The sequence below is a fragment of the Melospiza melodia genome, chromosome 23, assembly GCF_035770615.1.
Source record: "Melospiza melodia melodia isolate bMelMel2 chromosome 23, bMelMel2.pri, whole genome shotgun sequence".
NCBI classification, from domain to species: domain Eukaryota; kingdom Metazoa; phylum Chordata; class Aves; order Passeriformes; family Passerellidae; genus Melospiza; species Melospiza melodia.
Window position 1 is genome coordinate 11,769,353 of NC_086216.1, and position 13,382 is coordinate 11,782,734.

Below are 13,382 nucleotides of genomic sequence, written 5' to 3' on the forward strand. Positions count from 1 at the left end.
GAAATGGGCGGAATTTGGGTGAGAAAAGGCGAAATTTTTGGAGGGGAAAAGGGAAATTGAGGAATTGGGGAGGGAAAAAGGGAATTCTCGCCGCGGGGTCTGCTGGGAGTTGTAGTCCAAGCGTCGTGAGGGGTTTGCCTCCCCTTGGACTACAACTCCCAGCAGCCCCCGCGGTGCACCACGTGACGCCAGCGGGCCAATAGGAGCGCGCCGATGGCGGAAGTGGAGCCGCTCTGACGGCGCTGCCGGCGGCGGTAACGGGGCCCAGGTACCGGGGCGGGCCCGGCGGCGGGGCTGACGTCACGGGCCGCGAGGGATGCTGGGAAACGCCGGAAAACGCCGGTGAGGGGGGACGGGACCCCCGGGGCTGGCTGTGATAGGAACCGGGGGCTGGGGGTGAGGGGAGAGACCCCCGGGCCTGGCCGTGAGGGGAGAGACCCCCGGGTGCGAGGGGAGGTGGCGCGGGGAGTGCCAGGGTGACCATTGGGGTGGCACAGGCACTAGATAGAGTGGCACAGACGCTGTCAGGGTGGCACAGGGACTCTCAGAGTGTTCAATGGTTGGCACAGGGACGCTCAGCTGTTCACTGGGGTGGCGCAGGGACTCTCAGGGTGGCGATTGGGGTGGCACAGGGTCTGCTGGGGTGGCACAGGGACTCTCAGGGTGGTCACTGGGGTGGCACAGGGGCTCTCAGGGTGACCATTGGGGTGGTACAGGGACTCTCAGAGTGACCATTGGCATGGCACAGGGTCTGCTGGGGTGGCACAGGGACTGTCAGGGTGGCACAGGGACTCTCAAGGTGGCATAGGGCCTGTCAGGGTGACCATTGGGGTGGCACAGGGACTCTCAGGGTGGCATAGGGCCTGTCAGGGTGACCATTGGGGTGGCACAGGGACTCTCAGGATGGCCATTGGCATGGCACAGGGGATCTCAGGGTGGTCACTGGGGTGGCACAGGGGATCTCAGGGTGGTCACCGGGGTGGCACAGGGCCTGTCAGGTTGGCACAGGGACTCAGGGTGGTCACCGGAGTGGCACAGGGACTCTCAGGGTGGCCATTGGCACAGCACAGGGGATCTCAGGGTGGTCACTGGGGTGGCACAGGGACTCTCGGGGTGGCCATTGGCACAGCACAGGGACTCTCAGGGTGCCACGGGGCCCGTCAGGGTGGCACAGGGACTCAGGGTGCTCACTGGGGTGGCACAGGGACTCTCAGGGTGCCACGGGGCCCGTCAGGGTGGTCGCTGTGCCCAGGCTCCCCCTGTGACCCCTCTCCCACGTCTCCTCAGCGCCATGGACCCGTGCCCGGGCAGGCCCAAGGCCCCGTCCTTCCTGTCCGACCTGGGCAAGGCCACGCTGCGCGGCATCCGCAAGTGCCCTCGCTGCGGCACCTACAACGGCACGCGGGGGCTCAGCTGCAAGAACAAGACGTGCGGGGCCGTGTTCCGGGCGGGCGCCCGCCGCGCCCCGGGCGCCGCCGACGCCGTGCGCCTGCTGGGCGGCGCCCAGGGCCAGCTGTACTCGGTGCGCCAGCGCCAGCGCCGCTGCTTCGTGGAGCTGGGGGTGTCCGAGACGGCCATCCAGACCCCCGAGGGCACCCTGATCACCCAGCTGAGCTCGGGGCGCTGCCACGCGCCCGCCTGCGCCGGCCGGGCCGAGGGGCAGTGCCAGCACCTGAAGCTGGCGCTGGGCTGCCGGGCCGAGGCCACGGCGCTGCCGCTCAAGAGCTCGGTGCTGGGCGCGGTGCAGGCGCCCGCCGAGGCCAAGCGCAGCCTGTGGGAGCTGGCCGCCGAGCCCTCGGGGCCGCTGGTGCAGAGGGTGACCAAGAGCGTGCTGGTGGTCAAGTGCCAGGCCAGCCCCAGGCACAGCCTGGGCTACCTGCACGCCAGCTTCGGGCAGCGCCGCTTCTCCTGCGCCTGCCGCGTGCCCGGCCACGGCCGTGCCAAGGGGGAGCGGCGGGAGGACGACGAGGAGGAGGGGGAGGAAGAGGAGGAGGAGGAGGAGGAGGAGTCGCCCCCCGCGCGCTGCATCCATTTCCTGGCCTGCATCTGCGCCTTCGCCAGCGACGAGAGCCTGGCCCAGGAGTTCTCCGAGTTCCTCACGGCCGACGGCAGCGGTGGGAGCGGGCTGGGAATGCCACGGTCCCGAATGCCCTGGGCAGGGGCTGGGGGACACCCTAAAAAACCTCCTGGTCCCAAATGCCCTGGGCAGGGGGTGGGGGAACCCTAAAAACCCCCATGGACCATTCCGTGGTCCCAAATCCCCTGGGCAGGGGTTGGGGGGCACCCTAAAACCCCCACTGGTGCCAAATCCCCTGGGCAGCAAATAGGGATGGGGGGCTCACTAAAACCTCCCCCCTGGGCTCTGCCAGCAGCCATTCCATGGTCCCAAATACCCTGGGCAGAAATGGGAGCGGGCAGGGCTTGGGGGGCACCCTAAAAACTCCCACCCTGGGCCATTCCATGGTCCCAAATCCCCTGGGAAGCGATGGGAGTGGGCAGGGCTTGGGGGGCACCCTAAAAACCCTCCTGGGCTCTGCCAGTGCCCATTCCGTGGTTCCGAATGCCCTGGGCGTTGGGTTTGTGCTGCCCCGTCCTGCTGTGAGCACAGGGATCCACTGGGGCTGGGGGGCAGATCCCAGTGGCTTTGGGGTCTTTTCGCAGGGCTGAGAGCCCTGAACCCCCTCCCAGGGCAGGAACATTTGGGGTTCATTTGGGACGTTTTAGGGACAGTCCCCGTGTCCCCAGGTCTCAAGGGGACGCTGATCCCGCAGCTGCTCCGGGGCCCCGGCCCCACAGCACGGGCACGGGGGGCGGCTGCTGCCAGGGCCAGGAGGAGGAGGAAGGACCTGGGCACAGGTGAGTGTCCTGGGGAGGGCTGGGGGCTGCTCTGTGGGGTCAGATCCAGCTGTGGGACCTCTGGAGCTGCTCCGTGGGGTCAGATCCAGCTGTGGGACCTCTGGAGCTGCTCCGTGGGGTCACATCCAGCTGGGGAACCTCTGGATGAGCTCCATGGGGTCAGATCCAGCTGTGGGACCTCTGGATGAGCTCCATGGGGTCACATCCAGCTGGGGAACCTCTGGAGCTGCTCTGTGGGGTCACATCCAGCTGGAGAACTTCTGGAGCAGCTCTGGGCATTAGGAACTCGTGGGGGTCCCTGGTTGTGGTGTGGGGGTGGAAGCCCAGAGGAGGGAGGTGACGTTGGGTGGCACTTGGTGACAATCCCTCCCTCAGGCCCGCAGGTGCCCGGGCCCCTCCTGGCTCCAGAGCCAGCTCATCCCAACCCCAGGAGGAGCAGCCTGAGGAAGCTGCCCGTGGTCTCCTCCTCACCTTCCCCATCCTCATCATCCTCCTCATTGAAGAGACACGGTGAGCCCTGGGGCACTGCCAGCTCGGGGTGGGCACTGCCAGCTCGGGGTGGGCACTGCCAGCTCAGGGTGGGCACTGCCAGCTCAGGGTGGGCACGGGTTGATGGGGATTTGGGGAAGGAATTCCTGGTTTGAGGATGAGGAGGGGCTGGGATGGAGTTCCCAGAGCAGCTGTGGCTGCCCCTGGATCCCTGGCAGTGCCCAAGGCCAGGCTGGAGCCACCAGGGACAGTGCAAAGGGTGGGACCATGGTGGCACCAGAGGAGCTTTGGGGCCCTGGAGTGGCTGGGCAGTGTCACAGAGCCCTGGGGTGATGTTGGGGACACAGTGATGTCCCAGTGTCCCCTCCTTGGCTGGGCAGTGTCACAGAGCCCTGGGGTGATGTTGGGGACACAGTGATGTCCCAGTGTCCCCTCGGTGTCCCCTCAGGCTGTCCCCAGGCGCTGGATGAGTCCCAGGTGTCCCTGTCCTTCCAGGAGTGGCTGGGCAGTGTCACAGAGCGCATCCACCAGACCATGCACTACCAGTTTGAGGGTGAGTGAGCTCCTGAGGGACTGGGATTGTCCCCTGGAGGTTTTGTGGGGTCCCTGGAGCCCGGCTGGGGGAGCTGGGAATGCTCCCCTGGAGATGGGAGATTGCAGGGAGAGCTGGGAATGTTCACCCAGGGAAGGGGAAAGATCCAGAGAGAGCTTCCAGCACGTTCCAGGGCCTGAAGGGAACATTCCAGAAGAGCTGGGGAGGGGCTGGGGATGGGATGAAACCCAAGCCATTCCACAATTCCACAATGCTCAAGCCCCTCTGCTCTTTGGGGGACATTTTGGGAACACTTTTGGTCCCTTTTCGGGAATACTTTTGGTCCCTTTCTGGGAATACTTTTGGTACCATTTTGGGAACTCCGTGTCCATTTTTGGGGATCATTTGGGAACACCTTTGGTCCCATTTTGTACCCTCACCATCCATGCCATTGTCACCATGCCCTCCCCGTTCTCCTCCCGGTGACCCCAAAACAGCGACAGGGCGGGTGCGGCCTCCAAATCCCAAACATTTCCCTGGGAATTCCAGCACTGCTGACCCCATCAGCCACAGGGACATTTTGGGGTGACACTTTGGGCCCCCCAGCCCCTCCCTGATCCCGCTGTGCCCTCCCAGGCCACCCAGAGCCGCTGGTTTTCCACATCCCCCAGTCCTTCTTCGAGGCTCTGCAGCAGCGAATCTCCAGCGGCAGCGGCAAGAAGAGGCTGCCCAACTCCACCACGGGTGAGGAAAAAGGGGAAAAACGCCCCAAAAAGGGGGAGAAAACACAATAAATCCTGCTGGGAGCTGAGTGTGGGGCAAGGAGCAGGGGCACAGAGAGGATTCCGGGGTTTTTCTTGGGTGCTGGGGAGGGAAGGGGGGAAATAAAGGGGAAAAAAGGGGGGAAATAAAGGGGAAAATAAAGGGGGAAAAATAAAGGGAAAAAAAGGAGGAAAATAAAGGGGGGAAAAAAGGAGGGAAAATAAAGGGGAGGGGAGAAAAATAAAGGGGGGGGAAATAAAGTGGGGGAAAGAGGAGTGGAAAAATAAAGGGGAAAGGGGGGGGAAATAAAGGGGAAAAAAGGGGGAAAATAAAGGGGGAAAATAAAGGGAAAAAAAGGGGGAAAATAAAGGGGAAATAAAGGGGAAAAAAGGGGGAAAATAAAGGGGGGAAAATAAAGGGAAAAAAAGGGGGGAAATAAAGGGGAAAAAAGGGGGAAAATAAAGGGGGAAAATAAAGGGAAAAAAGGGGGGAAATAAAGGGGAAAATAAAGGGGGAAAAAAAGGGAAAATAAAGGGGGGAAAAAAGGAGGGAAAATAAAGGGGAGGGGGGAAAAATAAAGGGGGAGGGGAAATAAAGTGGGGGAAAGAGGAGTGGAAAAATAAAGGGGAAAAGGGGGAGGAAATAAAGGGGAAAAAAGGGGGGGAAATGTGTGGGGAAATAAAGGGGGGAAATGGGAATGGAAAAATAAAGGGGAAAAATAAAAGGGGGAAAAATTAAGGGGGGGGAAAGGGGGATGGAAAAAAAGGGAAAAATAAAGGAGGAAAAATAAAGGGGGAAAAAAGGAGGGAAAATAAAGAGGAGGGGGGAAAAGGAGGTGGAAAAATAAAAGGGAAAAAAAGGGGGGGAAATGTGGGGGGAAATAAAGGGGGGAAATGGGGATGGAAAAATAAAGGGGAAAAATAAAAGGGGGGAAAATTAAGGGGGGGGAAAGTAATGGGGGAAAAGGGGGGATGGAAAAAAAAGGGAAAAATAAAGGGGGAAAATAAAGGGGGAAAATAAAGGGGGAAAATAAAGGGGAAAAAAGGGAGGGAAAATAAAGAGGAGGGGGGAAAAGGGGGTGGAAAAATAAAAGGGAAAAAGGGGGGAAAAGTGGGGGGAAATAAAGGGGGGAAAAGGGGGTGGAAAAATAAAGGGGAAAAATAAAGGGGGGAAAATAAAGGGGGAAAGGGGCATGGAAAAATAAAGAAGAGACAAAATAAAGGGGGGGAAATGGAGAAAAATGGGGAGAGGGAGGGATGAAAAAATAAATGGGGGAAAAGAGGAATAAAAAAGAGGGGGGAGGAGGGAGAAAGGGAATTAAAAAGTGGGAGGAAGAGGAGAAAATAAAGGGAGGAATGAGGGCAAAAATAAAGGGAGAAAAGAGGCAAAAATGGGGGAAAAGAAGCAAAAAAGGGAGGGAAAAGAAGGAAAAAAAGGGGGGAAGGAGAGGAAAACCAAAGAGGGCTGATAAAAGCAAGAGGAGGGAGGCTCAGAGGGGCCGCAGCCCCCGAGCCCGCCCCGACCCCTCCCCGCAGCCTTCGTGCGCAGGGACGCGCTGCCCCTGGGCACCTTCTCCAAGTACACCTGGCACATCACCAACGTCCTGCAGGTCAAGCAGATCTTCGACACGCCCGAGGTAAGGCCGGGACACCCCCCCGGGCTCCCCCCAGCCCCGCGGGGCCGGCCCTGAGCGCTGCCCGGCCCGCAGGTGCCGCTGGAGATCACCCGGAGCTTCGTGCAGAACCGCGACGGCTCCTACGAGCCCTTCCGCAGCCCCCGCGTGGAGGTGGAGAGCGTGCCCGAGGGGCTGGGCCCGCACGACAGGCAGCCCCCGCTGCGGCCCCTGGAGCTGCAGACCTTCCTCAAAGTCGGTGAGGCTCGGGGGGCACGGGGGGACCCCAAAATAGCGCCGGGGAGGGGCAGGGTGGGACCCCAAAACAGCTCTGGGAAAGCCAGAGTGGGACCCCAAAACAGCCCCAGGAAGGGCAGGGTGGGACCCCAAAACAGCCCCAGGAAGGGGCAGGGTGGGACCCCAAAATAGCGCCAGGAAGGGCAGGGTGGGACCCCAAAACAGCCCCAGGAAGGGGCAGGGTGGGACCCCAAAACAGCCCCAGGAAGGGCAGGGTGGGACCCCAAAACAGCCCCGGGAAGGGCAGGGTGGGACCCCAAAACAGCCCCAGGAAGGGCGGGCGGAGTATGATCCCAAAACAGCTCTGGGAAAGCCAGAGTGGGACCCCAAAACAGCCCCTTGGAAGGGCAGGATGGGACCCCAAAACAGCCCCAGGAAGGGGCAGGGTGGGACCCCAAAACAGCTCTGGGAAAGCCAGAGTGGGACCCCAAAACAGTGCCCAGAAAGGGCAGGGTGGGACCCCAAAATAGCCCCGGGAAGGGGCAGGGTGGGACCCCAAAACAGCCCCAGGAAGGGCAGGGTGGGACCCCAAAACCCAGCTGGGAGAGGCACAGCATGACACCAAAACTCAGCCAGGAAGGGCAGGGTGGGACCCCAAAATAGGTCTGGGGAGGGCAGGAATGGACCCCAAAACCCAGCTGGGAAAGCCAGAGTGGGACCCCAAAACAGCCCCAGGAAGGGGCAGGGTGGGACCCCAAAACAGCCCCAGGAAGGGCGGAGTATGATCCCAAAACAGCGCCCAGAAAGTGCAGGATGAGACCCCAAAACCCGCCTGGGAGGTGTAGAATGGGACCCCAAAACAGGCCCGGGGAGGGCAGGAATGGACCCCAAAATAGCCCCCGGGTAGGGCAGAGCATGATGCCAAAACAGCGCCCAGGAAGGGCAGGGTGGCACCCCAAAATAGGTCTGGGGAGGGTAGGAATGGACCCCAAAACCCAGCTGGGAAAGCCAGAGTGGGACCCCAAAACAGTGCCCAGGAAGGGCAGGGTGGGACCTCAAAATAGCCCCAGGAAGGGCGGGATGGGACCCCAAAACAGCCCTGGGAAAGCCAGAGTGGGACCCCAAAAAAGCTTTGGGAAGGGCAGAGTGGGACCCCAAAACAACCCCCAGGAAGGGCAGAGCACGATCCCAAATCAGTGCCCAGAAAGGGCAGGGTGGGACCCCAAAACCCGCCTGGGGAGGGCAGGGTGGGACCCCAAAACAGCCCCAGGAGGTCCCAACTCTCCATAGGGTTGGGGGGCTTCAAGGCAAGGGAAAAGAGGGGTTCCGTGGGGTTGGGGGGATTCAAGGAAGGGCAGAGGGGGGGTTCCGTGGGTTTGGGGGTTCAGGGAAGGGGAGAAGGGGAGTTAATGAGGTTGGGGTTTTCAGGGAAGCAGGGAAGGGAAGAAAGGGGCGTTCCATGGGTTTGGGGGTCCATGGAGGGGCAGCAGGGAGGGTTCTGTGGGTCCATGGAGGGGCAGAAGGGGGGTCTCCATGGGGTTAGGGGGTCTCCATGGGTTTGGGGGTCCATGGAGGGGCAGAAGGGGGGTCTCCATGGGGTTGGGGGGTCTCCATGGGGTTGGGGGGTCTCCATGGGGTTGGGGGTCCATGGAGGGCCAGCAGGGAGGGTTCTGTGGGGTTGGGGGGTTCCATGGATTTGGGGGTCCATGGAGGGGCAGAATGGGGGTCTCCGTGGGATTGGGGGGGGTTCTATGGGGTTTGGGGGTCCATGGAGGGGCAGAAGGGAGGGTTCTGTGGGTCCATGGAGGGCCAGCAGGGAGGGTTCTATGGGGTTTGGGGGTCCATGGAGGGGCAGAAGGGGGGTCTCCATGGGTTTGGGGGTCCATGGAGGGCCAGCAGGGAGGGTTCTATGGGGTTTGGGGGTCCATGGAGGGGCAGAAGGGGGCTCTCCATGGGGTTGGGGGGTCTCCATGGGTTTGGGGGTCCATGGAGGGCCAGCAGGGCCCCCCGAGGCAGCCCCCCCGCCGTGCCCCCCCAGGCCACACGTCCCCCACGCAGAAGGAGCCCACGCCCTTCACCATCGAGTGGATCCCCGACATCCTGCCCCGCTCCCGCCTGGGCGAGCTGCGCCTCAAGTTCCAGTACGGGCACCACGGGGGGCCCCGGCAGCCCCCCGGCCGCGGGACCCCCCCCGAGCCCCCCCTGGGCTCCGTCGCCTTCCCCTGAGCCCCCCGAAACGGGACGGGGGGCTCCGAGTGCGGGGGGCACCCGGGGGCGCCCCCAGAATAAAGCTGTGCCACCCGCAGCGGGCTGAGCGTGTGTGTGCGTGGGCACCGGGATGGGGGGGACCCCAAAATGGGGGGGGGGACCCCTGTGAGACCCCGAAAGTGGACGGGGGACGCCTGAGAGACTCCTGGAATGGGAGGGGGGACACCTGGGAGACCCCAAGAGTGGAGGGTAAGGGGCAAGGGAGCTGGGAGACCCCCCCAAGAGGCTCCCAGTTGCTCCCAGTAAGCGCTCGTGAGGAGCCCAGTTCAGGAGTTCCCAGGACCCCCGGTACTCCCAGTATCCCCAGTGCTTGTAGTATTCCCAGTGTTCCCAGTCCATCCCAGTATCCCCAGTGCTCCCAGTCCATCCCAGTCCATCCCAGTATCCCCAGTGCTCCCAGTCCATCCCAGTATCCCCAGTGCTCCCAGTGTTCCCAGTCCATCCGGGTCCATCCCAGTATCCCCTGTGCTCCCAGTCCATCCCAGTTCATCCCAGTGTTCCCAGTCCATCCCAGTCCATCCCAGTATCCCCAGCGCTCCCAGTCCATCCCAGTATCCCCTGTGCTCCCAGTCCATCCCAGTTCATCCCAGTGTTCCCAGTCCATCCCAGTCCATCCCAGTATCCCCAGCGCTCCCAGTCCATCCCAGTCCATCCCAGTTCCCCCCGTGCTGCCCTCCCGCCGCCAGGGGGCGCTGCTGCCGCTCCCTCAGCCAAGATGGCGGCGGCCGCGCGGGGCCTGCGGGTGAGGGGAGAGCGGGAATGGGGGAAAAACATCGGGAATGGGAAATACCGGGAATGGGAAATACCGGGAATGGGAAATACCGGGATTGGGAAATACCGGGAATGGGAAATACCGGGAATGGGAAATACGGGGAATGGGGGACAAACACCGGAAATAGGGGACACTGGGAATAGGGACACTGGGGATGCGGCACACTTAGCCTGGGGCGCACTGGGCATGGGAGACACTGGGAATGGGGGTGACAAGGGACACCGGGAATGGGACACACCGAGGGTGGGGGCGCTGGATGAGAGGGCCGAGGGCTGCGGTGACACTGGGGACAGCGTGGGGACAGCTGTGGGGTCACAGCAGCGCTGTCCCCACTGCGGGGACACCGGGGCTGCTCCGCTGCTGTCGCCCAGCGGCTCCTGGGGACACGCTGGCGGTGCTGGGGACAGGAGACTGCGATGTCCCCAGCCCTGGGGACCGGGATGTCCCCTGCCAGCCGTCCCCAGCCCTGTCCCCTGTGCAGGTCCTTCCCCGTGCCCTCCATGTCCCCAGCGCCGCCCGGCAGCTCCACACCAGTCCCGTGTGCCTCAAGGTGAGTGCTCGGGGACCCTGCGGCCGTGTCCCCTTGTCCCTGCTGTTCCCTGACCCCACTGTCCCCGTGTCCCCCTGTTCCCAATGTCCCCTGACCCTGCTGTCCCCGCTGTCCCTTGTCCCCTGTTCCCCGACCCCGTGTCTCCCTGTCCCCCTATCCTCGTGTCCCCTGTCCCCTGTCGTGTCCCCTGTCTCCTGACCCTGCTGTCCCCATGTCCCCCCTGACCCCACTTTCCCCATGTCCCTGACCCTGCTGTCCCATCCCTGCTGACCCTGCTGTCCCTGATGTCCCCCGTCCATGTGTCCCCTGTCCCTGACCCCGCTGTCCCTGTGTCCCCAGTGTCCCTTGTCCCTGTCCCCAATGTCCCCTGTCGCTGACCCCGCTGTCCCTGTGTCCCCAATGTCCCTTGTCCCTGTCCCCAATGTCCCCTGTCCCTCTCGCTGATGCCGCTGTCCCCGCAGGCGCGGGCGGCGCGGGTGCGCGCGGGCAAGGGTGACAAGCTGGTGACGTACGAGCAGGCGCACGCCCCGCACCACATCGGGCACCGCAAGGGCTGGCTGTCCCTGCACACCGGTGCGTGACACGGGGACAGGGGACACGGGGGACATGGGGGGACAGGGAGGTGGCCTGTGGGGGCACGGGAGCGTGGTGGGGACGGGGCAGCGTGGGGTACGTGGGCACCGTGGGAGCCTGGTGGGGACAGTGACGCGTGGTACCCATGGGCATCCTGGGGACAGGTCACACAACTCCTGTGGTGCCAGGACCACGGCTGGGCTGGTGCCACCAGTGCCACCGGTGCCAGTGTCCTCAATGTCCCCAGTGTCCCCAGTCTCCCCAATGTCCCCTGTGGGTCCCCCCAGGTAACCTGTGTGGCGAGGCAGGTGCAGCCCAGCAGGGAGGTCACCCAATGCCACACGTGTGTCCCCAATGTCCCCAGTGTCCCCAATGTCACCAGTGTCCCCAACGTCCCCTCTGTCCCAGGTAACCTGTGTGGTGAGGCAGGTGGGCAGTGACCCAGTGTCCCCAATATCCCCAGTGTCCCTAATGTCCCCAGTGTCCCCAGTGTCCCTAATGTCCCCAGTGTCCCCTCTGTCCCAGGTAACCTGTGTGGCGAGGCAGGGCTGGCCCAGCAGGCAGTGACCCAATGTCCCTAATGTCCCCAGTGTCCCCATTGTCCCCAATGTCCCCAGTGTCCCCAATGTCCCCTCTGTCCCCAGTGTCCCCAATGTCCCCAGTGTCCCCAAAGTCCCCAGTGTCCCCAGTGTCCCCTGTCCCCCCAGGTAACCTGTGTGGCGAGGCAGGCAGGCAGTGACCCAGTGTCCCCAGTGTCCCCAATGTCCCCTGTGTGTCCCCAATGTCCCCAGTGTCCCCAATATCCCCACTGTCCCCAGTGTCCCCTCTGTCCCCAATATCCCCAATGTCCCCTCTGTCCCCAGTGTCCCCAATGTCCCCTGTCCCCCCAGGGAACCTGTGTGGCGAGGCAGGCGGGCAGTGACCCAGTGTCCCCAAAGTCCCCAGTGTCCCCAATGTCCCCTGTCCCCCCAGGTAACCTGTGTGGCGAGGCAGGCAGGCAGTGACCCAGTGTCCCCAATGTCCCCAGTGTCCCCAATGTCCCCTCTGTCCCCAATATCCCCAATGTCCCCAATGTCCCCTCTGTCCCCAGTGTCCCCTCTGTCCCCAAAGTCCCCAGTGTCCCCAGTGTCCCCAGTGTCCCCAATGTCCCCTCTGTCCCAGGTAACCTGTGTGGCGAGGCAGGCGGGCAGTGACCCAGTGTCCCCAATGTCCCCAGTGTCCCTAATGTCCCCAGTGTCCCCAGTGTCCCCAATGTCCCCTCTGTCCCCTCTGTCCCCAGTATCCCCAGTGTCCCCAGTGTCCCCAATGTCCCCAATATCCCCAATGTCCCCAGTGTCCCCAATGTCCCCAGTGTCCCCAGTATCCCCAGTGTCCCCAATGTCCCCTCTGTCCCCAAAGTCCCCAGTGTCCCCAATGTCCCCTCTGTCCCCAATGTCCCCAATATCCCCTCTGTCCCCAGTGTCCCCAAAGTCCCCAGTGTCCCCAGTGTCCCAAATGTCCCCTCTGTCCCCAATGTCCCCTCTGTCCCCAGTGTCCCCAAAGTCCCCAGTGTCCCCAGTGTCCCCAATATCCCCTCTGTCCCCAGTGTCCCCAAAGTCCCCAGTGTCCCCAATGTCCCCTCTGTCCCCAGTGTCCCCTCTGTCCCCAATGTCCCCAATGTCCCCAATGTCCCCAGTGTCCCCAAAGTCCCCAGTGTCCCCTCTGTCCCCAGTGTCCCCTCTGTCCCCAGTGTCCCCAGTGTCCCCAGTGTCCCCTGTCCCCCCAGGTAACCTGTGCGGCGAGGCGGGCGCGGCCCCGCGGGCCCTGGAGGACGCGTTCCTGCGGCGCTTCCTGGCCGGGACGTTCCCGGGGCTGCTGCTGGACGAGGCGGTGCTGAAGCGCCGCGGGAACCTGCTGGTGCTCTGCGCCCTCCTGGCGCGGGCGCTGCCGCCCCACAAGCTCTACTTCCTGCAGGGCTACGCCGAGACCCTGCTCGGCCACTTCTACAAGTGCCCCGTGCGCCTGGAGCTGCAGACCCTGCCCGCCCGCCTGCCATACAAGTTCATCTAGGGTGAACCGGGAAACGGCCCTAAAAATCCTGTAAATGGTCCTGGAAAACCTGTAAATGTTCCTGGAAAACCTGTAAATGGTCCTGGAAAACCTGCAAATGGTCCTAAAGGAGTGATCTGGCGTGTGCCCTATAAGTTCCTCTAGAAATAAACCTGTAAATGTTTCCAAAAAACCTGTAAATGTTCCTAAAGGACTGCTCTGGGATGTGCCCTACAAGTTCCTCTAGGAATAAACGTGTAAATGCTTCCAAAAAACATATAAATGGTCCTGAAAAACCTATAAATGTTCCTGGAAAACCTGTAAATGTTTCCAAAAAACCTGTAAATGTTCCTAAAGGAGTGATCTGGGGTGTACCTTACAAGTACCTCTAGGAATAAACCTGTAAATGTTTCCAAAAAACCTGTAAATGTTCCTAAAGGAGTGCTCTGGGGTGTCCTCAGTGTGCCCTACAAGTTCTTCTAGGGATAAACCTGTAAATGGTCCTGAAAAACCTATAAATGTTCCTAAAGGAGTGCTCTGGGGTGTGCCCTACAAGTTCCTCTAGGAATAAACGTGTAAATGCTTCCAAAAAACGTATAAATGGTCCTGAAAAACCTATAAATGTTCCTAAAGGAGTGCTCTGGGGTGTGCCCTACAAGTTCCTCTAGAGATAAACCTGTAAATGTTTCCAAAAAACCTGTAA

General features: G+C 62.0%; 2 protein-coding genes across 4 annotated transcripts; both read left to right on the forward strand.

The window, feature by feature from the left end:
- The first annotated feature begins 246 nt into the window (after positions 1-246).
- On the forward strand, positions 247-8,778 carry C23H2orf42 (chromosome 23 C2orf42 homolog). Its single transcript, XM_063175306.1, has 9 exons — positions 247-342; positions 1,288-2,114; positions 2,746-2,856; positions 3,232-3,366; positions 3,794-3,898; positions 4,514-4,621; positions 6,175-6,275; positions 6,348-6,510; positions 8,527-8,778. Exons 1-9 carry the CDS (start codon positions 317-319, stop codon positions 8,712-8,714), a joined length of 1,764 nt encoding a protein of 587 aa, XP_063031376.1. The 5' UTR covers positions 247-316; the 3' UTR covers positions 8,715-8,778.
- A 654-nt stretch (positions 8,779-9,432) lies between these two features.
- LOC134428519 (small ribosomal subunit protein uS3m-like) lies at positions 9,433-13,082 on the forward strand. Of its 3 annotated transcripts, none has more exons than XM_063175282.1 (4): positions 9,433-9,498; positions 10,010-10,078; positions 10,540-10,651; positions 12,417-13,008. In XM_063175282.1, the coding sequence occupies exons 1-4, from the start codon at positions 9,472-9,474 to the stop codon at positions 12,698-12,700; spliced, it is 492 nt and encodes a 163-aa protein (XP_063031352.1). In that variant the 5' UTR covers positions 9,433-9,471; the 3' UTR covers positions 12,701-13,008. The 3 variants fall into 3 exon arrangements, 2 of the variants coding, with proteins under 2 accessions (XP_063031352.1, XP_063031350.1); XR_010030402.1 differs by lacking the exon at positions 9,433-9,498 and adding an exon at positions 13,019-13,082 and having other exon boundaries at positions 9,554-10,078; positions 12,417-12,770; XM_063175280.1 differs by lacking the exon at positions 9,433-9,498 and having other exon boundaries at positions 9,559-10,078; positions 12,417-13,012.
- Positions 13,083-13,382: the final 300 nt, after the last annotated feature.